This window comes from Copadichromis virginalis, linkage group LG7 (assembly GCF_057382275.1).
Source record: "Copadichromis virginalis isolate Kocher_CV1m ecotype Utaka linkage group LG7, C_Virginalis_male_GT1.1, whole genome shotgun sequence".
NCBI lineage: Eukaryota > Metazoa > Chordata > Actinopteri > Cichliformes > Cichlidae > Copadichromis > Copadichromis virginalis.
The window spans coordinates 13,546,958-13,570,300 of NC_140624.1; the positions used below are offsets into that span (position 1 = coordinate 13,546,958).

General features: G+C 40.1%; 2 protein-coding genes across 4 annotated transcripts; one reads left to right on the forward strand and one right to left on the reverse strand.

Annotated features, from left to right (window-relative positions):
* The first annotated feature begins 119 nt into the window (after window positions 1-119).
* Window positions 120-13,720, forward strand: bnip2 (BCL2 interacting protein 2). Of its 3 annotated transcripts, none has more exons than XM_085461851.1 (11): window positions 120-1,259; window positions 4,056-4,151; window positions 4,272-4,339; window positions 8,317-8,493; window positions 9,904-10,086; window positions 10,682-10,784; window positions 10,859-10,990; window positions 11,117-11,203; window positions 11,280-11,378; window positions 11,949-11,984; window positions 12,393-12,501. In XM_085461851.1, the coding sequence occupies exons 1-11, from the start codon at window positions 895-897 to the stop codon at window positions 12,439-12,441; spliced, it is 1,395 nt and encodes a 464-aa protein (XP_085317977.1). In that variant the 5' UTR covers window positions 120-894; the 3' UTR covers window positions 12,442-12,501. The 3 variants fall into 3 exon arrangements, with proteins under 3 accessions (XP_085317977.1, XP_085317976.1, XP_085317978.1); XM_085461850.1 differs by lacking the exon at window positions 12,393-12,501 and adding an exon at window positions 13,230-13,720 and having other exon boundaries at window positions 133-1,259; XM_085461852.1 differs by lacking the exons at window positions 11,949-11,984; window positions 12,393-12,501 and adding an exon at window positions 13,230-13,720 and having other exon boundaries at window positions 135-1,259.
* LOC146704597 (beta-1,3-galactosyl-O-glycosyl-glycoprotein beta-1,6-N-acetylglucosaminyltransferase 3-like) lies at window positions 13,421-16,256 on the reverse strand. The gene has a single exon (XM_085461853.1). It carries the CDS (start codon window positions 16,192-16,194, stop codon window positions 14,926-14,928), a length of 1,269 nt encoding a protein of 422 aa, XP_085317979.1. The 5' UTR covers window positions 16,195-16,256; the 3' UTR covers window positions 13,421-14,925.
* Between the last annotated feature and the right edge of the window lie 7,087 nt (window positions 16,257-23,343).

The window sequence follows — 23,343 nt, forward strand, 5'->3', positions numbered from 1 at the left end:
GAAAATATAATATCATTATGTTACTCGTGGTCACAGCAGGGCAGTAAAAAGAAAAGCTTACAGTGCACCAAAATGACATTTTAATGAAATTTGGCGTGCTTTTGTGTGCTTGCACACAAAAAAATAAATTCATAAATCACACGTGACCACAAACTGTGTCGTTTATGCCGAAGAATCTGCAGGAAACACAACTGGCAACTCCGCTGACCATAAACTGTATGCATATCTATGATAGAGCAAGGCGTTGTTAGCAAACGGTTAACTTCTGCCGTTTAGTTGCCGAGGTTCGTGTGTCGGCAAATTAAAAGGAAGTAGTCTTTGTATTTAACATGGGTCCAAGAAAAGACTGTCTTTACGTTGAGCTGTAGTTGATGACTGCCGAATTATTTCTTTTTTGGCTCATAGACAGCGTTAATTGGAATACAAAGCTTGTTTTGTCGTGGCTAAACTTTGCTAACCCCAAAGCTAGCCTGACTGAATGTGTTACGTCCACCGGAGAGCCCTCTGGACTTGGAGGAAGGAAGGAAGGAAACTGATAAGTAGGATAACTGCGCACCTATGCTTCTGCAAAGCTAGAACTCTTTAGGACTCTTGAGTTAACACCGTGACGCATTTAGAAAAGGTGACTATCTGTAGACTTCGCGTGATATTTGACACTGTTTGGTTAATGAGATATGCTGTTAGTTGGCATAGCTAGCTGCTAGCGCCACGTCTCTGGGCTAGCTGTGCAGCAGACGAGAGCTATCCTGTTAGCCACAAACTTCCAAAGAAGTTGTGTAAGTCAGATTTTTCTTTCTGGTTGAGTTGGTCAAGGAGCTGAACGGTGATTAAAGCGTTTCACGGTCAGACTCTTTAACTCTGATCTGCTGTACCACCGGGACAACCGAGAAACTTATGGCATCGGATGTGATTGAGAGTGAAGCGGTGCTGAAGGGTGTAAGTAATATGAATTTGAACAATAGCAGCCCAGATACTGTCACACCCAGGAGGACTCTTGAGGATTTGGGAAACAGACAGACTTCCAGCCCGTCATCATCCGGTGTATCGGGAGAAGGCGATGACGAGGAAACAGACGAATTGCAAAATAGCACAGCTTCTGCTGCAGAAAAGGGCGAAGAGGAGTTTCAAGACAGTCTAACCAAAACAAGCGGTACGCCACAAGAAAGGAAGACTCCAGACAATGTGCAGAAGCAACGAGGAAAAAGCTCTACCCCGGTGAGCGTTCCCCAGCCACGCTCACCAGCTGGAGCCACTGGAAGGTGTGTATTTAGACATTTTTGTGTTTTCCTTACATAGAAGCAAACTATGAGAAAATTAGCACAGATATGGTTTAGTCTCTCCCAGAGTCAAACGATAGTTTTGTCGGTGGTTCTAAAGTGGACCTAGGTGTACATGTGACTGTTTGTTTATCTGCCTTTGTATTGGTTATAGCGTAGTCTGACGGCCCTGTGTCAGTTGGGATAGGCTCCGGTGGCGTGCCAAAGAGCGTCGTATCATTGGCCTACAGTCTGTGAAATATATCTCAGACATGTCTCTCATGAATGAAGTCATTTTCAGCCAGAAAAGCATCCCTGTCATAGGGTAGAAACTGAAATCAGTTTTTGGAAGAGTGACTTTTATGTCCTTTTATTTATTCAGGTTGAAAGTCTCATTGACATTAAAAATTCATATTACATATTAAAAAAGAAACATGGAAAAATCAGGAGTCACTTTTTAGCACAACATCGATCCTCTGCAGAAAGATGTGTCAAAGCTATGGATTTCAGAATTGACAAGCCACCTATCCTTAACTATTATTGTCAATAAATATTGCTTACTGGGAGCCAATCACTCTTGTGTCTTCATTCCATTTCTCTTATTAGATATTTGTCAGTAATGTTTTTTTCATGCAGGAAAAAATAAGCAACTTGACATGGCGTGGATACTCTAAAACATTGTACTTATAGGTGTGTTTTTTATTTATTATTTTACATTTTTTGCAGTAATCTTGAAAATTGCTTGTCCAGGAGTTAACTTCCAAAAATGTCATCATTTAACCTCAGAGTTCATCTACGTCTTTGTAGCACTGGTACTTTGCTCTAAAAATAGTTGTTTTCAACATCTTGCCAGAAACTGTTGGAAACCAGCCATCCCAAAACTAATTCAGGACCATCAGATTACTTTGCAGATCTTAAGTTCAGAAAAAGCTGTTTCAGTTTAGCCAAACTGGTCATTTACAAAGGTTTGCCTACGGTAACTTCTGAACTTGTTAAGATGTGAAATTGAAGGTTTTCTCTACAGACATTAGTGCACTTTGCTCTGCACCCCTGAGGGATTTTTAAACTAAGTATTGTGAATATTAACTTGGAGGGAGCTATAAAGAATGGTAACAGACTTCAACCCTTCACATAACTAAAACAGAAAAACGCAGCAAAAATAAATGTAGATAGAATGATAAACTTACAATAATCTTGTATTTGTTTCATTTATGTTGAAATTATGAATATGAAAAATGACTTCTTAACTGGTAACACATTTACTTTTGCCTTGAGCTTTATTTAAACAAATTAGCATTGCATCTTTAAAGTTTTTCCATAGTTGAACCATCCCCCACTGATATCCATATTAATTCAGTTCTCTATTGTGCTCAGTATAATAATTACACCTTTAAAATTTCTGTCATCTTTTCCTTTTGACTTTTTAATGTAGCTAATTTCTTTCTATATGCTTCCATTTGCATTGATTGCAATGGTTCCCTCTCAGGAAACTACATTCCTGTAGCAGTTGGATTTCAGATGTAATGTGAGGATTAGCACCATGTACAAGTAGACAGCTAAACTGACATATTATGAAATGTTGAGTACTGAATGCCCAGAATGTTTGTGTGTCTGGAAGTACAAATTCCGCAGTCTATATGATTAATGCATCAAAGGGAGCTTGGTACAACATGGATACAGATACCATTGGTCTGCACTGGTGAGCAGTCGGTTTATAAACTAAGCCCTTAGCACAAGCTTGTAAGCTTTTTAAGAAGCTACTGAAACTGAGATTTTCAAACATCTATTTCATATGATTACTTTTGTCTCATGTTAAGACATTTTATTAATTGAAAACAGGCAATGAGGATAAACTTCCTTTTAGGTTGCTTTAATCATTAAAAGCCACAATATTGAATATACAGTCCAAAAACATGCTTTTATCTCCATAATCTTTTTACCCCACACTTTACAGTTGCTCTACTTTGTTGGCAATGAAAACGTAGCCTGACAGATATAGGATTTTTAGGATCAATACCAATAGTTAGTTATTTTATGAGTTCAATATTTTAGATATTATTTCCTTTAATAAACATGAATGTGACACATGCATAGTAGTGATATGTAAAGAAGATTTTAGTTTTGCAATTATAAGTAATATTGGTGGGTGAATCAATACTTGCAGGCTCTGGTGCCTTCATTGTAAGGGTCAAAGATATTTTTCACCTCCTTACAGTTCTTGGGGGTCAAAAATTACTCAAAAATGCCAACCCTTATTTTGGACCTACAGACCTGTAAACGTATATTGGTTCTTTAAGTTGGCAGCATTTTGAGTATTAGAGGACTGTTTTGTTTTTTGGGTTTGTTGGGTACCTTTTGCATTAGTATAGCTTAAGTAAAATTACTTGTCAGCTTATTAATTTAAAATCGAATTGATTTGTTTCGAATAAATCCAGTTATTATGGCAGATGTTCTTCCTTCTTTATTCGTACAGTGTATGCTCATGTGCTTTTGTGTAGCCAAGTGTACCTATTATACACTGACTTTTTGAAGATTTTAATTGATGATGTATTAGCCCAAGGACAAAAATTGCCTTACTTTCAGCACATCAGGAGTGCGTCTGCATTTTCCCCTTAATCATTTTAAGACTAAACAAGTCATTGTTTTAAGATGCCCAATTACACGTTTGGATTTCACAGATAATTTCCGCTTGCCCTCCTCCTGATCTTGATACATTTTCAAGTGCAAGACAACAATCAAGCAGTTAGAGATTGTTAACCATAACAGATTGTTCAACCTTTTTCCCCTTTTCATTCCCAGCCTTGAACGTCAAGAGTCAGTTGCCACAACAGAAGCCCGCCTCAGAATGGAAGGAGTTGAACTTAAGGAAGAGTGGCAGGATGAGGACTTTCCACGGTACTGTCTCAATCGCACTTATATCATGCTTCATAGCTTTGCATCACATGTTTGGGTTTTTCAAAGTCCCATTAACCGTGAATCTGTTGAATGTATCATTATCTTTTGTATGAATCTTAGGCCTCTCCCAGAGGAAGAGGAGCTTGAAGATGAGCTTTTTGCAGAAGCTTCTGAGGCAGGAAACTCTGGTAATGAAAACACAATACTGTTCTTTGCATTGCTACAGTCAAAAACAGAACACTGAAGAACAAAGTTCTTGCATTTTAAAATGCACATGGCCATATGGAAGTTAAAAGAGATACTGGTTGATCTTCAATTCATGTGCATTCAGCTGAAACTGAGGCCTGAGCAGTCTGAGTTTTACAAATCAAAAGAGTAATTTCTGACGTGGTCTTTTTAGTACAAAATCCTCTCAGGTAGGGGTGGGCGGTATAAAAGGTATACGGTAGAAACAATATAAAATTGGCCAACGGTAGAGATTTTGACTTTACTGCGATAGCGAATGTTGATGGTGTCATCAAGCTGCGCCTGTTTTGGTCGAAAGCATTGCAGCGGCTGCAAACAATATCATCTGCAAATTATGTCGAGCGACGGTAATAGCAAAGAGACTAAGCACTTTTGGAATACGGGGAAAGCCAAAAACTGCACTTCCTAGACTTCCGTACCATTGATTAATTTTTGCTGAATTCTCTCGCAGCTGCTCTATTCCATGTTGTTGCAGTATATTAATGACTAACCTCGTATTGTGAATGGATTATCTCAGATGTTCTCCTGACTGAAGTTTGGTCCGTTTACAGCATCCCGACATGTGATTGTATATGTCCCTAACCACCAGAAACCCTCACGTTAACATTTATCGAGTGGAAAAAAGTTAACAGCCATCCTTCAGCTTCACTGTGCTAATGTTATGCTAACGTAGCTGTTTTGCTAGCGATCACGTAGCACATCACTATATACCAGCTAGCTCAACTTCAGTAACCCTACAAAGTCACTGCTGTTTAGTTTTCTGTCTTCATTTATGTTGGAAATGACAGCAGAGCTGTACGTTTGAATTTTTCAGAGATCTCTCAGTCAGAACATGCAATATCATGTTTAGGTGGAAACTAGCGAGCTAACTTCCTTGTCACTACCCGATCCGTACCGGAAACCCGATCGGCACCCCGCATGCGCAAATCTTCCGTCACTTCCTCTCTTTGCCAACATTGCGACATTCAATATATTTGAATGATACGGTTAGCGCCCAGTTAGCTCCTAGCATTTCTCAACAGCTCTGCCTCCTTTTCGACTGCCCGGGACATTTAAACAATGGATAATCCGTATACAAAGAAATTCATGCTTTTCTCCTCAACAGAGAGCGTCCCCCGATTGAGCAACAGCGCCGTAAAATAAGAAGAATGGCGCCTAATTACAGAGTTAATAATGCAGACTTTGTAATATCTCACGTGTAGATTCATCAGCCAGATTAAGTGTTTACTGACAATTGACAGTGATAGCGCACATCATCATCACTATTCCAACAATCCTCTCCTCACAGACAAGCATAAACACACTCGACTATCGCTAAATCAGATTTAACACACGTTTGTCCATCCATTCGCTTCCGCTTATCCTTTTCAGGGTCGCGGGGGGCGCTGGAGCCTATCCCAGCTGTCATAGGGCGGGAGGCAGGGTACACCCTGGACAGGTCGCCAGTCTGTCGCAGGGCTAACACACAAGGACAGACAACCATTCACACTCACATTCACTCACACATTCACACCTAGTGGCAATTTGGATTATCCAATTAACCTATCCCCACAAGCTGCATGTCTTTGGACCGTGGGAGGAAGCCGGAGTACCCGGAGAGAACCCACGCAAACACGGGGAGAACATGCAAACTCCACACAGAAAGACCCCGGCCTGATGGTGGAATTGAACTCAGGACCTTCTTGCTGTGCGGCAACAGTGCTAACCACCGTGCCACCGTGCTGCCCTATAATAGGGTTTATTCGCTCCGTCAGCAGGTGGCGGTATCCTCGTACACTGGGGAGTAAACTGCCATTAAACGAACAGAAGAAAAAGAAAACATCTGCACATGCGCAGTAAGGATCGGGGAGTCCTGATCCGTAACTTTCTTTTTATTTTTCGTTTTTGTCTACATTGTACTGAAATGCTTCATTATTGCAAACATTTTAAGATATACTTGTTATTCTTAACATCTTAACAGATACTCTGACCCATAACTATCGTAAAACGCTACGACCGGAAGTAGAAACCTTTCGCGCATGCGGGGTACCGATCGGGTTTCCGGTACGGATCGGGTAGTGACATTCCTGCTAACTTCTAACTCTGTTAAAAATAAATTCTGTTTTCATGGATGCCTGGATGTTAAACGTAATTATTACACCTGGTAAAGCAGCAACGCTGATCATTTTATTAAAGGTGAAAGAATTTAGACAGTTTTTAACTCTCAGTGATGCTGCAGTGTTTGTTTGACTTTGGGACCTGAAGCAGACAGAGTTTTGGACCCAGATTACTCCGCAAGGCTCCTCACTACGGCAGCCGTAATGCTCCGGCAATCCATCAAGCGGTGCGCCTTCATAGCTTACCAAAGTCGTACTGAAACATTTTTGACAGATTTCTGCGCGCCATGTACTACATAAAATCTGTTTGAGGTTGGTAACCACAACCAGAATTCATACATAAGGCACACTGTTGATCTTTGAGAAAATTAAATGATTTTAAGTGTGCCCAATGGTGTGTAAAAATACGTTATACAGAAGAAAAGAATATATCGCGATATATATATCGTTACCGCACATGCTTCAAATTATACCGTGATATTTCTTTGCCAAGCTGCAGTGGAATGATGTTTGCTGAAACCAAAATTTCCATTTTAAAAGACTGTAATGTTGAAAGTGTCACTTAATTTCTATACCAGCCAAGCTTCACATTAGTGTTGGCTGAACTTCAAAGTATTTGAAAAGTATTTTTTCATAAACAAGCTCTGTGAAGTACCAAAGCATAGTATTAAACTGGCTCTGGAGCTAATTAAATACTTTAGTAATCATTATCCCTGGCATTGTCAGTTCTGCTTTCATTGCTATAGAAATTTGGAAAAGAGATTTCCTTTTTGTTATGAGTATATAAACAATATCATTAATGTCGATTTCAATTTTATTCATATAGCACATTTCATGACATGTAAACTCAATGTCATAAAAGATAAAAATAAAAAAAATAAAAAAAACTTGACAAAGAAATACAAGGTAACACACACACTTTGTGCTGAGCTACAGCCAGGTGGTAGAGCAGGCTAATCTACTAATCAGGTAGTTGGTGGTTCGATCCCCATCTGCATCTGCTGCTCTGTGTGCCAAATATCCAAGATGTTTGGAACCATTAAAATGTCTGCACCTGATGGCCTGAGAGGTCTAATTGGGTTATAGATACTGAGGAAGTCAGAGATCTACTGTTCAGCCAAACCATTGAGGGCTTTATGAACTAATAGAAGCATTTTAAAGTAAATTCCGTACTGAACTGGGGGCACTTCAAAATTTGGGTAATATGTTCAAATTTACAAGTATGTGTGAAGGTTCTGGTTGCATTCTGAACAAGCTACTGATGATTTGGATAATCTGCCAAATAGAGCATTACAGTAGTTTCATTTCCCCAGTATGAATACATGGACTAATTTCTCTGAGCCAGTTTCAAAAAATAATTTTTATAGCATATTTTAGTGCATATTTCTAACTATTATTGGATATTTTCCCTCCATAAATTCTTAAATTTGCTCTTCCGTTTCTGTCTTTAAATACCAATTTAAAATAGATCTTTTTTGGTATTAGCAGTAGAAAGTTTTTATAATTTCTTTTATAAGGAAAACTGGTAAGACTGCACATTAAAAATACTGTCAAAATGAAAAGCCCTGCATTCACTTTTAGTTGAAATGCACACACACATTAAAATAAGTACCAACAAGAATACTGCCTATGCAATAGGTTAAAATGCCTCTTCCTACCAACCCATGATTTCAATCCCTACTTAAATAAGAGACGCACCAGAAAAGAACTGCTCACCACATGTAATCACTGTGTTATCTCTGACCTGAAAAAGCTTGAACCTTTCAAAAAGCTGTTCTCACAGTAGACCGTATAATCATTATTGATTTGACATCCTACCCTAGGCTACGCAGTGAATCATGGCAAGAAGACTAAGAAAAAACTTGCAGCTCCAGACATCAGTCTCACTCTTGACCGCAGTGAAGGTTCTCTTCTCTCTGACGAGCTGGATGAAAGCACAGAGCTAGACCTCAGTGACATGGACACGCCCTCGGACAACAGCAATGAATTTGAATGGGAAGGTAGGAATTATATATAATTAAAAATAATTAAAAATATTGGTCTGGTACTTCTGGTATTATCCTTTAACCCTCATTGTTTCACTTTGCTTATTTAAAGGCAGATGTTACACATCATCTTTTAGATGAGGTCTAGTTGGGATGTTTTTTTCACAACAAACAGAAGTTCTCCGGTCTTTTTTTTTTAATATCTGGGTTCTTGCGTCCATGTGTTTTTTGTTTTTTTTTTCTTCCTGTATTTTTTACAGGTTTGCTTAGGCAGCTGACTGCCTGCAGTGTGGTTAAAATATGCTTTGTTGTTTTTTGTTTCCACACTGCTGCCTTCCTCTTTTTCACTTGGAAGAATTGTTTCCATTCTCTGCCTGGAAACAGGCTGCAGGCCAGCAACAGGTTTCTCTGTTCCTTGTGGTAAGATCTTTTGGACAGCTGTCTTTTTATTTTTCAAACAAATCAAGATGTTTTTTTGTTTGTTTTTCATTTTTGTTCGTTTGGTTTGTTCCTCCCCACCATATTTCATACCCTTTCATTTTTACTTAATATATTTGATTCATCTCCCCCTTTCTTTCAATTGTTCCTGCTTGAGTAAACAATAGCAGGTTATCACTTAATGGTGAAATTGTTGGCCATTTTGTCCTGTTTGATTATCAGTTATTCAGTGAGTCACAATTTAAAAGCATTCAAATTTCAGAGAATAACTACTGGAACAAGAAAACTTCATTGATCTCTGCACGAAAATTGATTTGCCGCAGTTGCTTAACACAGTAATAAAAGAGTAAATGCCTTAAGCATAAAACTTAAATTAAACTTGTATTAAGTTATATTGTTCCAAAATCAAACAAGACATGAGACCAGACAATTAGAATTAAATTAAATTAAGAACATTTTGGTCCTCTTCACAGAAAACACACTCAAGTTTGTCCGTTTGATTTAATCTCACGGTTTCATAAGTTTTGATTTGCTTGTTGCATGCTTGATATCATGTGATCATGTGAGTACTTTCCTTGATGTCTGCATGATGAACTTGACATTCTGCACATCATGCAGCTATGCTGTAAATCTTACAAACGATCCTCAGATATCCTTGGGCATTTGAGCAAATGCAGCACTCTACAGTAGAAGTGTGTTTTGCTTTTGCTTTCCTACAGGAAATTATGAATTTTCTCCCCAGAAAAAGTGAAGTGAGCGTATGGAATTGAGGATGTGAATGTTGGTGTTGATTCAGAGAAAGAACATCCCTCAAGATACACAAGATTAAAGCAAGAAAATAAATGTGCATATGATTTGAAATTTAAAATACGAATTATCGAGTGATCTCAAAATTGTATCACATTTGACCAAAAGGAATCTGATTTGAATCATGTGTTAAGTTTGCAGCATTCAAGTTGTTAGTTTAACTTGCCTCTTCTCCTTCAGATGATCTTCCTAAGCCAAAACCCACAGAACTACTACAGAAAGGCGTGGAGTCAGTTCACGAGTATTCGGCCTCAGAGGAGAGGGAAGACAGTCGACGCTGGAAGATGCTTCGTATTGGAGACCAGGAACACAGAGTGGACATGAAGGCCATTGAACCTTACAAGAGAGTCATCAGCCATGGAGGCCAGTACCATTGAAGTACCTCTAGTAGCAAGTCTTGAAACTTTACATACAATTTGGCAGCATCTCACTGTACTTATTAGAAGTATTATTTTTAAGGGCCTCTCTAAATAAATTACGAGTGATTCCTAATCTTAATTCCAGCTGCAGCCAGGACATGAAAACTACATTTATAGAGTCATCGGTGAAATCTGACAACAAAGACACTTAGGTATATCTGCCCCAGCTTGAGGCTTAAAAAGCTTTCATCACAGAGGTTACACTTTTACAAAACGTTGATTCACAAGATTATGGCTTCATTAACGGTTAAATCCAGTGATGACACAATCAAAGCCATAGTCTGGCTCCTCCCACCAGAGCAAAGAACAAATGGCATGCTAATTAATCTTATAGACACAGTAAGCCCAAAACAATGTTATGATTGGCTCATATTTTATCCGATCGGTTCTTTGGTAGCAGCAGTGGATGAATAAACTGTATTGCCGGTACACGTTTGACATGATTCAATCAGCTTGTGTGTATTCACAGTATGAATTCCTTTTTTTTTTTTTTTTAAATATTAAAAATGACTTTGTGGCGTTTGAATCTCTCATTGCAGGTTACTATGGAGACGGTTTGAATGCCGTAATTGTGTTTGCTGTGTGCTTTATGCCGGAGAGCAATCAGCCAAATTACAGATACATCATGGAGAATTTATTCAAGTGAGTTTTTATTTGAAATTTAGTTCCTTCGCACATTTTAGAGAGCTGTGTCAAATGCGATATTCTTGTTCCAGGTACGTCATTGGCACACTGGAGCTTTTGGTTGCTGAGAACTATATGATTGTGTATTTAAACGGGGCGACCTCTCGTAAGAAGATGCCAACTGTTGGCTGGCTTAGAAAGTGCTATCAGCAGATTGATAGGAGGTGAGTGAGTTGCACAACTTGGAAAACAGGTTTTTAAAAGACAGACAATATGAGAACATAGATATTTGGGTCACTTCAGACAAATAAGCATCAGATCGTAACACCTGTCCTCACTCTTCTGTACAGGCTACGGAAGAATCTGAAATCCTTGATAATCGTACACCCCTCTTGGTTCATTCGCACCCTGCTGGCACTCACCAAACCTTTCATAAGGTAACTGTAATGTAAAAAGGTAATCACAAGTCAAAGACATTCTTTATTCTGAATGTTTCTGATTTCTTTTTCACAGCTCCAAATTTAGTCAGAAAATCAAGTACGTGTACAGCTTGTCAGACCTTGCTGACCTGGTTCCAATGGAGTATGTGTCCATACCAGATTGTATCAAACAGTAAGTATGGTGTTTGTAGCACTGATGTCTGTGTTGCATTATAGTGGTTTTCCTCGTGGCAAGGGTAGGCCGTAAGTTAGCTGTGTCCCACTGACCTAAATGTGCACACTGCGTCATTATACAGGAGATACAGTCTGCCCAAAGCCCATAAGCATTACTATTATTATTATTATTATGATTTTTATTATTATTATCATCATATATGCATGATCCCATGTTACAATGGCAATGTTTTATTGCCACGTCACTACATATTGCTTCCAGTGTATACACAGCTTAGGTTGTTGTTTTGTAAGTATTCTATAAGCTGCTGTTAAATATCGTAGTCTTCATTTCTTTGCTAATATGCATAATTATTGAGCTGCACTACAAATTACTCATGCTGTCTTCTTCTTTGAGGCTCTGCACGTGACAAATCTTGTATCGTCACGGCATTTAAAAAGGCAGCACAAATAACTCATCTTGACTCAGTGAAACTCAGTAAAATGTTTTTCTCTTTTGGATGTGTGGTTGCTGTCGGCTGTGTGTTTCTTCTTCTGCCTAACCCGATTTCCCTGCCCCCTTCTTAAGGTTTGACGAGGAAAAAAATAGGAAAAGCCGTAAAAGGTATATGCACTTTCACCCAGGGTCAGCTTCCGCATCTTCTGCATTTCATAAAACTAACAGAGAAATGATGAGTTGGCTTTCAGAAATGCACCAAGACACCTAACTTTCTTTCATTTTCATAGTTGGATGATTTTTAGTTACTGCTTGTCCCGAATCAACAGCTTTCCTCTTCAACTCCCCACATGTTCATCTGATTTGATTCAGGATTTACCTTCCTAATTAACAGATTGAGAGTACATTTTTTGGTCTCCAAAAAATAGGTGACTTGGTGATTATTTAACCAGCTAAATAGATTTTCTGAGCCACTTTTGTGAAGATCATCCCCAAAAGACTATTGCATTTACATTTATTACCTCAAAGCTACCTTAAAATTGTATTCAGCACTTAGTTTTGTTTGTTTTTTTTAAGCCGCAGAGCGTGCTTGCTCACAGCTCATACTTGCTGTCACAAGTCATAACTTCACAAGCTACATGAAGATAAGGTTTCAAGGAAGCTGAATGTGTTGCTGCTTGTTAAGGTAAAAAAAGCCAGGGCATTAAGTTGCACTTACTTGCATTTATCTTGTGAAAAACAGGCTCTTATTTTGAGGAGGTTGGTGTTTGGTAAGTTTGTTCGTGTGTACAAATGAATGGGGTCAAGTAAGGAAGTAGCTCGCCTTAGTCACTGTGGTTTTTGGTGGCACTGCAGCCGTGGCCTCACATGGTTTAGTAACTGGCTCTCACTGAACACACGGTTTGTTCATTCTCACAGCTCTTTGCATGACTCACTGCTTACCCGCTGCCCACTGATTTTTGGTAATTGCCACTTCTTTCAGTTTTAATATTCTGCTTATTGTTGATTCAGTAATGACCACTCAGGAAGAGATGGTATTCAGCAAGACAAAGGCTTTTCTGGCAATATTTAATGTATTTTTACTGCTAAAGTAGAAGCCAAAGTAGAAATTTTTCACTTTTCAATGGAAACAGGAAACTTTTAACGATACAGCTGGTACTGATCTTTGTACTGATCAGACATTTTAAGAAGTTGCATGTATACAAAATATATACATGTGTATATACAATATACAAATTGGGATTTGTATATATTTTAGCGTTTTAAATTTTTTTTTTTTGGGCAAACTGGTCTAGTGAGTCTGATCATTTTTATACATTCCTGTGTATAGAAATAATCCTGACACCAAAAAATCCCATTTTGATAGTGTTACAGATTTTGTACAGTTTTAATGACCACTAAACTTGTGTGCAGAATCGATCAGGACATGCACGGCAAAACGGAGAGCGCAGCTGCTACTGTCCCGGAGTGACCTGGCTCACGCTTCGAGACGTGGAAAGGAACGGTGAAGAATGTTGAGGACTGCAGCCATTCATGTTTGTTTTCTGGGTGATGGGACTGGAGGCTTCTTTGCATCAAGAAAGTGCCTTTTTGACATGATGCTGCCTGTTACATGTTGGAACTGTTTTTTGTTTTTGTGCTGCATTTCTGTGTCAACCAGTTTGATCTGCAGCACTTTGTCCACATGCTGTCATAAACCTTTTAATCCTTTTTTATTTACTCCTGTATCTCATGTCAAACTAAGCGCATTGGTTTCCCTGTAGCTACTGGTGTATGTACACTATTTGAGGCACTCTTGTTACAAGTGGTTGATGCATGTTCTACTTTATTACATTTAAAATTATATATTTATATTCAAAAGGTGTCAAAGGAAATAAATTAATATATTTTTATGATGGATCTGATTTTAAACTGCGTATTAGGTCACTGACTCACTGAGTGGCATTGGATAGAACACGTTTAATGGCATCTTGTTCACTGTTCACTGCTGATGTTCTCTGTTAAAATCCTGCCTGGGGAAAGGAAATCTTTGTTTTTATTTTATCTTTTTTTTTCTTTTTCTCGATCTTTTTTTTTTTTTTCTTTTTTTTCTTTTTTTTTTTTTTTGGCCCCTCACTTGAATGTACTGTTTTTGCTTGTTGGGGGTGAACACTTGCGAAAGAAACTATCTGAACCAAGGATGTAGGTCTTTATTTTCTCATTTCCTTCAAAGTAAAGCCATGGATCCAATCTGATTGCTTTGTATCTTTTATTATTGTTGTTATTATTAGTTTTAGATCTTTTTTTTTTTTTTTTTTGTAATGCAAAATTTTTGGGAATAACAAGATAGTTTTTGCGCTACAATAGTTCTGTAGTGGTCAAAAGTATGTTTAACAGGAAATGAGAATTTACAAGAACAAAAACAAAAGGCAACGTGCACTCAGCTATTAATTGTCTATATGGAAATAAAAATGTAGCCTAATGCAGTAGTTCTGCAGTAAATGTGCTTTCAGTTAGGTTAAAACTTTTGCTTGAGACAATGTGAGCTGAGTTAACTACCTAGTAATTGCAAGGACAAAATTTGAGAAACCTCTGTTTAAATACAATATAAAAAAAATACAATACAAAAACAATACACTTAAAAAGAAAAGATTTGAATTTCAAATGATCTGTTGTGAAAGTTTAATAGACATACTTTAAGCAATGTTTTTCACCTTTGCGTGTCTCTTCTGCCATACTTGAGCTCCACTAGATGGCACTGCAATTACAGGTTTCACTGACAAGAAACTATTAACAGCTCTACAAGAAGGCTTGAAAGAAGTACCAAAAATGACAAGGAACAGTGACAGCCACGGGATTTTACATTTACATGACTGACATTTTAGTATAAATTATTGCTGATCTGAAAAAATCTAATTCTCCATAGTTGTTGAAAAACCAAGGCATTAGACCCCTTTGCTTTGTTACAACACCTCCCAACATTCTTATCTTTTTAACCACTAAAGGCAAAAATAAAACTCAGGATCTTCTACGGGTGTAACTTAGAAAGGACTTTCTACTTACAACAAACAATGCAAACTTCACTTATAATGAATGACACTTTTAATTCATTGTAAGTATTACTCAATGGTCACATTTTCCTAGTGGACAGTGGATCATGACCTAAAGCTTTGAAACGCAGCACTGATTCCAGACACCTTATGGCAACATCATCAACCTCTGGATCAAACTTATTTGCAAACAGGTGGTGTTGTTTCAGGAGCCATGGGAGGTCACCCACTCCATACACACAAACAGATCTTCTGTAAACACCAGTGCATGGGTAATATGGGGCTCCCTTATTCATATCTCCTGCTGAATACGACCACTTCACTGCCCGAGCCAAAGCTAGCATGTCTGACATGTCATACTTCCCATTTTGGGGCATTGACCCAGGAACAGAGGGCATCCTCTGCAGGGTGGCCCACAAGTGCTCATCAGGGCTGTATGTGTCCTTCTCCCACTCCAGAAACTTCTGAACCTCTCTGTCCTCCATCACATGTTCCACAAAAGCTCTTGTGACCACAAAGTAGGCATTTCCTGAGAACATGGGGATGCTGATTGGTGGGGCACTTTTCCTCACATTTGTGTTGATAACACTCTTTGTGATATTGTGGTGATACTGCCAACGACCTTTCTTGTAGCCAGAAGTCACCTCGGACTCCATGCTGTTCCTCCCATTGAGAAGCTTCAGTGCCCTCACCATCTCTCTGTTTGTTTTGATGGGGAAGTCTGTCCCACAGGTGTTAAGCAGGTACCTCCAGTTGATGTGAGTATTTAGCAGATCTTTCATGCAATTCAGATCTGCCTGTACTCTGAACCACGAGGCATATACCACTCTTTCTAATTTACTGGCTACAAACACATTAGGAAAGCATGAAGCAATCGCAGCCACAGCCTTCATGAATGATGCAGAGGAGTTCTGGTCCACGTGTACACAGTAAATGTTCTGAGGAGCATAAACAGCTCGTAGAAGCCGCTCAAACATCTCAATCTTGTCATGGATCACCATGGAGTATGCAATGGGGAAATCTTTCTCTTCCTCACTGAGAGGAGCTGTGATGAAACCTCTTTTTTCAATGTAAGCCTGACAGTTCACTGTTGCATTAATGTAGAAGTCCTCAGAAAAAACATTCTTCTTTTTCTTGGATGACAGAAGCCTTTCTAATTCACCTTCCTTACCTTTCACATCACCAGTGATAATAGTCGAACAACCAGGCAGATCAGCTGAGAACTGAGGAGGTATTTGCAGATCAGACGGTGACTGTTCAGAGCCAAATCTCCAAAGAGCAAAAGAAAGGAACAAAACCATCAAGGTAAGAAAAAGATTTCTTAACATACGACCCTTTGTAAAATACATATCCTTGTTTGAAAGGGAGTGCCACACAGGTGACTTTGTCTTCAGTGCAGGTTACAGTTCGACTAAATGGTGAGAGGCTGCACCGTGGGGAGGTGTGTCAAGCTAAGGCGGAGACAATAAAAACATTACCTGGGAGGTTATGCCTATTACATCTATTTCTTTTGTCCCCATGATAGATCAGAGAAAACCGACTCATAGTGTATTAAAACATCTATATTTCTTTTTATTCAATCATCTTCCGGAAGAGAGAGACCCCTGCACAGCCCAAACGCCAGTTGCAGGATCTCTAACATTAGAATCATAAACTATGTCTCATATATTATTTTGGTACTTTACACGTCACACAGTTTCGATACCAACATTCCTCATATGGCAAAGTTCCACTTTTCTGTGTCTTATCTATTAATTTGCCTGTGCACTAAAACTTCCTGTGCAGCTTGCAATAACTTCCCCTTTCTAAGGTCTGTCTGAACTTAGTTTCACTCTGTCTGTTGCTCATACTCTACAAAAAACATGCAGTTTCTTGTCAGCCTGTGACCTAGTCTCAAAGCTGGCCTTCTTTTCTACATAAAACAATCTAATGAGCAGATACGCATTAAAAAATATCTCTCTATTTCTTACAGCATCAGTAGTGCTGATGTCACTGATACACCAGTGCAAATTCAAACAGATGATATTTTCAGGATGATAGTTTATAACACGCTGGTGTGTTTCAAGGTGTACTGATAGCATCAATTAGAAAAGATTTTATTTCTATTTACAATAAATCATGCAAGTTTCACTTACAAATTTAATATCAGGTTGAAAAAAATATATACATTCACACAAACTTGTAACTTTTCAGACATTACTCACGTGGTCTAAGAAATGGTAATATACTGTACAGATACGGGCACCTCATATAGGAAATATTCACCTTAAGTCGAAAGAAACCTACCAAAACAAATTAACTCTTCATTCTCTTTTGATCATTAACCATTTTAACTTTGAATACTTGTCCGTCTTGATACTGTGCATCCATGATACATACCTCAGTTAGGGTGAGCTCTAGATGCATCTGAGGCATTAACATTTTGATCATAAAATTAAAAAAAAAAACTCAAGAAAACAATGGCACAGTAACAACCACAGGCTTTTACATATTACATGACTGATATTTTAGTCGATGTTTCTCAATAGCTCAGTTATTTATGCTGCATGGCTTTTGGACCCTTGCTTCATGTAACTCCATTTCTCTGCCTTCCTGTTTCCTCGTCACCTCACTAAAGGCAATGAAAAAATTCTTAATATAAATCTTTATAATAATTTATTTAAATCTCAAAAACTACATATCAATGCCATGATATTTACTTAAATAACTCGAATATCACAAATTACACTTTTAAATCATTGTAAGTATTACTCTGTGCCTGGGTCCTCGTCACAAAACATGACATCACTGTTTTGTACATTTAAACACAATTTAATCCCCACATTTGTGAAAGAAATGCAAAACACTTTTTTTAAAAGTCTGTAGCAAAACCATCAAATCTGATAAAGGTTATTTAAATGCTGGAAAAGAAGAATGAATTGGAATATTAAAAAAAAATACATATCCTAACCTTAATTACTGGGGGAGAATAATGGATGATGCTCATAGTGAGTAAAAAGTAAACTGACTGCATTTTTTGGATACATAAAAAAATACTCCCAAAACAGAATAAAAATATTACAAATAAATTATTAGAAAATATTAATAAAAAACTATGAAAGTGAGGCAACTTTGCCTGTGGTAGAATGTATATAATGTATGAAAAAATCTTTACTGCTGATACTAATTTTACTAATTTAATAATTCTAATTTTGTGTTGTAAGATTTATGAGTTTCATACATTCATAGTGGTACTTGGGAGAGCTTGACATTTTATCAGGTGGTACACACTGTAAAAAGTTTGAGAAACACTGATAAGTGTATGTGTGCTTTTGGAAAACATTTAAAGCTGCAGTACAGAATCTTTTGAAACAAGCTTAAAACATTTTTAGAATAGAAACAGAGCACTCTGCTTCTCTCTACAGCTCCTCACTCCACCAGGGCTGTTTGGCACTTTCTGATAGTGTGCAAATGTGATGTACGTACTGCGGCAGTCATACAGACAACCGGATGGTCCAAAGGTTGGCCTACCTATTACTGGCTGAGGTTTAAGTAGAGTTGTGGCTGAACCACATAAAAATATATCATTAATTTTAATCTCCCCAATCAATGATAATGTTATGTTGGTTTTGCAGATTCTGCATAGCAGGTTTAATATAGGGGGAAAACAACTTCCAGATTGTGTGAGTAAAATCAGGTTTTTTCTCTTTGTCAGTTTAACAGTTTCTGTTGTGCCTGTCACTGTTCCCTGTCTGTCTTCTTACCCGGTTCTTCCTGACCTTGTACTTTCTCCTCATGTTCCCCTCTTTCCTCTCTCCCTCTTTGGACTGACAATCTTACACAAATAGATTATAAACAATTAGATGAAAAATTAAATTAATATGAAACAAATACTGTAGATCATTGGTTAAATGATCACCAAGCAATATTTGTTTGTGCAGACCTGCCATAACTGTGGGGGACTAGCCCAACCGGAATAGTATGGTGGGGGGAGTTTTGTTCTTCCGGTGCGGTCTGTGTGTTTTGTCATGTGCTGGAGTACGCATTAAAAGTTTTACAGCGGACGAACATCGAGAGTGATTATTGGCTCGTCGCATCACACGAGAGTGCTACATGGTGTCAGAAGACGGTACGGACGTCACGCCAGCGCGTATGTTTATATCCCTGTCGGGGTACCGCACTGCTTATTGTGCGCTGTGTCGGATTAGCCGCTAAAGAAAAAACAAAAAAGAGAAAAGAAGTCGCCCCATCATGGCGGACGGAAAGATATAGATTCCACACCAGAAATCAGAAGCCAGGTGAGACACTTGAATCATTCATCGGTGATTTAAAGATCAAGGCTAAATGTTGTCACTTTGGGGACCTCACTGACAAGATGCTCAGTGATCGTATCGTCTGTGGTGTCATTAGCGACACGTTGAGAAAGGCTCTGCTAAGAGACAGCGAGCTAACACTTGCTAAAGCTATCTCGGTGTGTCGAATACACGAAATGACTGAAAAAAACAGCAAGACACTAGCAACACAAGCTACCAGTGTCGACGCAGTAAAGCCCATTCTGAACAGCAAGCACAAGCCTAAGCCCCTTTCATTCCCACAGACTGTCACCAATTGCTCCAAATGTGGAGGCAGCCAAGCGAGACAAGTGTCCAGCATTTGGACAACAGTGTCACAACTGTAAAAAAACTGAATCACTACAAAAGTTGCTGCAAGTCTAAACCACGCAGCCATCACAGAGCCCCTAACAGACAGACTGCAAGGCGGCTTGTGAACGAATTAACAGTGAGTGAGCCACCACTTCAAGATGAAACGTTTTACGTGGATGGTGTAGAGCTTGACAGACAGATTGACTGCATCCACGCTAAAGCTAATAAAAAAGATGAGGGATTTGTCACAATACACATAAATGGCGTGCCCACAGAGATGAAAGTAGATACGGGAGCGAAATGCAATGTCATGTCACTCAAGACTTTCGAAACAGTGAATGGCAGAAGACAGACTGTTAAACAAGAGAATCCTGTGAGCCTTGTTACCTATGGAGGCACGAGAATTCAGACCACTGGAACTGTTACACTCCCTTGTTGCTTAAAGAAGCAGTGTCACACGTTGCCTTTCTTTTTGGTGGATAGAGAAGTGCAACCGCTGCTAGGATTTCGAGCATGCATGGAAATGGGCATTGTGAAAATGAGCCCTGAGGTCCACCAGATCAGCACAGAAAGCAGCACAGATTTCAGCTCCCACATATTCACACAATACCATGACCTGTTCAGTGATGAACTGGGGGAACTTCCAGTCACATACTCAATGATACTAGACCCTGATGTACAGCCTGTCGTCCGTCCAGCCCACCGCATCCCCGTCGCGATGCAAGAAAGAGTCAAAGCTGAACTTGAACGCATGCAACGCATCGGCGTTGTAACACCAGTCACCGAGCCTACTGACTGGGTGTCCTCAATGGTGGCAGCACACAAGAAAGACAAGCATGAGATCAGACTGTGCATAAATCCAAAAGACCTCAACACAGCACTGAAAAGACCCCATCACCCAATGCGCAGCGTTGAGGAAGTGGCAGCACAGATGTCAGGAGCGACAGTGTTCTCAGTGCTAGATGCAAAACAACTCCTTCTGGCAAATACGGCTCGTCGAGAAATCCTCAATGCTGACCACATTCAGCACCCCATTTGGGCGATACAGGTTTCTGCGGATGCCCTTTGGTATCAACTCAGCCAGTGAGGTGTTCCAGCGCTCCATGGAACAGCTGTTTGCCGGTTACCCGTGCTCGGTCATTGTGGATGACATCATCATCGGAGGACACAGAGTGGCCGAGCATGATGCCAACCTGAAAAAAGTGCTGACACGTGCTCGAGAGATCAAACTCAGGCTAAACCCTGACAAGTGCAAATTTCGCCTAGATCAAGTGTCATATGTGGGCCACATCTTCACAAGGGACGGTCTAAAAGCAGACCCCTCCAAAACCACAGCAATAGGAGCAATGCCGGTGCCCATGGATGTCACGTTGCTACAGCGCTTCCTCGGTATGGTTAATTACCTTGGGAAATACATACCGAATCTTAGTGAGATTGCCGCACCCCTAAGGAAACTAACCCACAAGGAGACTGCGTGGTGCTGGTTCCCACAGCACCAAGAGGCTTTCGACCACCTCAAATCATGCCTCTCCAGCCCGCCAGTATTGGCGTATTACAACGTCAAGGAGCCAGTCACACTGACATGTGATGCATCATGCTATGGGCTGGGCGCTGCGTGTTTGCAAAATGGCAGACCGGTGGCCTTCGCCTCGCGTGCTCTCACTGACACAGAGACGCGATATGCTCAAATAGAGAAGGAGCTCCTCGCCGTGGTGTTTGCCTACACAAAGTTCAAAGATTATGTCGATGGCAAAGCAACAATCATTGAAACTGACCACCAGCCCCTGGTGACCATAATGAAAAAGCCAATCCATGCCGCCCCTGCCCGGCTCCAGAGGATGTTACTGCGACTACAGAGTTACGACATCAGTCTGGTCTACAAAAAGGGGAAATACATGTATCTAGCCGACACCCTTGCAAGAGCCCCGCTCGCCCCGCTGTCACACTGCCTGGTCGAACACACTGATTATGAAGTGATGACAGTGAGCTACATCTCCACTGCTCGCCTGGAGGAGCTAAGACAGCACACAGCACAAGATGATGTGCTACAAGCGCTCAGCACAGTCATTCAGCGAGGGTGGCCCAGCAGAGAGAGCCAAGTACAGCCCGCTCTGGCTCCGTTTTTTCCATATAGAGATGAGCTCAGCATGGAGGATGGGATCATCATGAAAAGCCACAAAACTGTCATTCCCCAGTCCCTGCACAAAGAGTACATCAACATCGTACACAAAGGCCATCCAGGTACCGAAGCAACCAAGCGCAGAGCTAGGAGTGTCATTTTTTGGCCAGCAATGTCAAAAGACATCGCAGAAGAGCTGCTCTCTTGCACTGTGTGTAACAGCACTAAGACACATCAGCAGAGAGAACCGCTACAACTGCACCCTGTTCCAGACCTCCCATGGTCAACGGTGGCTGCTGACATTTTTACCTGGCATGGAAAACAATACCAGGTCCTTGTAGATTCCTATTCAGGATGGATTGAGATTGACCTTCTCCGTGACTTGACCACAGCAGCGGTCATTTCCAAGCAAAAGAGACACTTTTCAGTTCATGGCACACCGCACACGCTCCTCACTGACAATGGCAGATAATACACTAGTCAACAGTTTGTTGATTTCGCAAAACAGTGGGACTTCACCCATTCAACCAGCAGCCCAGAGTTTCCACAGTCAAACGGTCTTGCTGAGAGAGCAGTGCGAAGTGCAAAACAGCTCATGGAAAAATCTCACCGAGATGGAACCGATGTGTTTCTTGACCTCCTAAATCTTAGAAACATTCCCCGTGACACACAACTAGGCTCCCCTGCTGAACGCCTCATGTCTCGTCAGACACGCGCGGGCATTCCTGTGTGCAGCAAGCTGTTGGCACCCATTGCAAAAGACACAGGACAGATCCGTGACCGACTTCGCGACAAAAGACTCAGACTGAAGCGTCACTATGATAAGTCCAGTCGCACGCTACAGCTGTTGCAAGAAGGACAAGTGGTCCGCGTGCAGACAGAGAAAGGCTACGACAAGCTGGGAATTGTGGAAAGGAAGAGCAAGGAGCCACGATCCTACATCATTCAGGTCGATGGAAGAACCTACAGGAGGAATCGCCGCCACATCCTCCCAGTGGCAGAACCGCCTCCACCACCACTCCATGACTATGACCCTGAGTGCCAGGACACTAACCATTCTACAATGGACAGTTCCACACTCACACCGCAATCACACACACGCTCAAACGAAGATTCACAAAACACATCCTCTCCTCAGCCCCAACCTGCTGTGCAGGTGCCCGGCCAGAACATTGTGAACCAGACACCATACACTACACGTGCAGGTCGCATCTGCAGACCCAACCCAAGATACACGTAAATGGAAAACACTAGGATACCTTAGGTGTAATCAGTTTGTTGTCAGTATGTTGAAATATGATGCTTTCTATTTGCATTTTTCATAATTGCTGTTATGTTAAGGTGTGGGGTTACTCCGAGCAAAAAAACATTGTTAAGTTAAAGTTGTGTTAAGAAGCACTGTTTAGAGACTTGTGAGTGAATTAGTTTTGTTAGGTGCTACCAGCTAAATGGGGAGGATGTAGATCATTGGTTAAATGATCACCAAGCAATATTTGTTTGTGCAGACCTGCCATAACTGTGGGGGACTAGCCCAACCGGAATAGTATGGTGGGGGGAGTTTTGTTCTTCCGGTGCGGTCTGTGTGTTTTGTCATGTGCTGGAGTACGCATTAAAAGTTTTACAGCGGACTACTAACAAAAAGTCCTAACCAAACCACATGCATATCTAATAAAAGATATACATATTGAAACACTGATCGAACATTATTGCTGATTCACGGATCATTTGATTTTACAAGTTTACCTGAATGTGGCTCC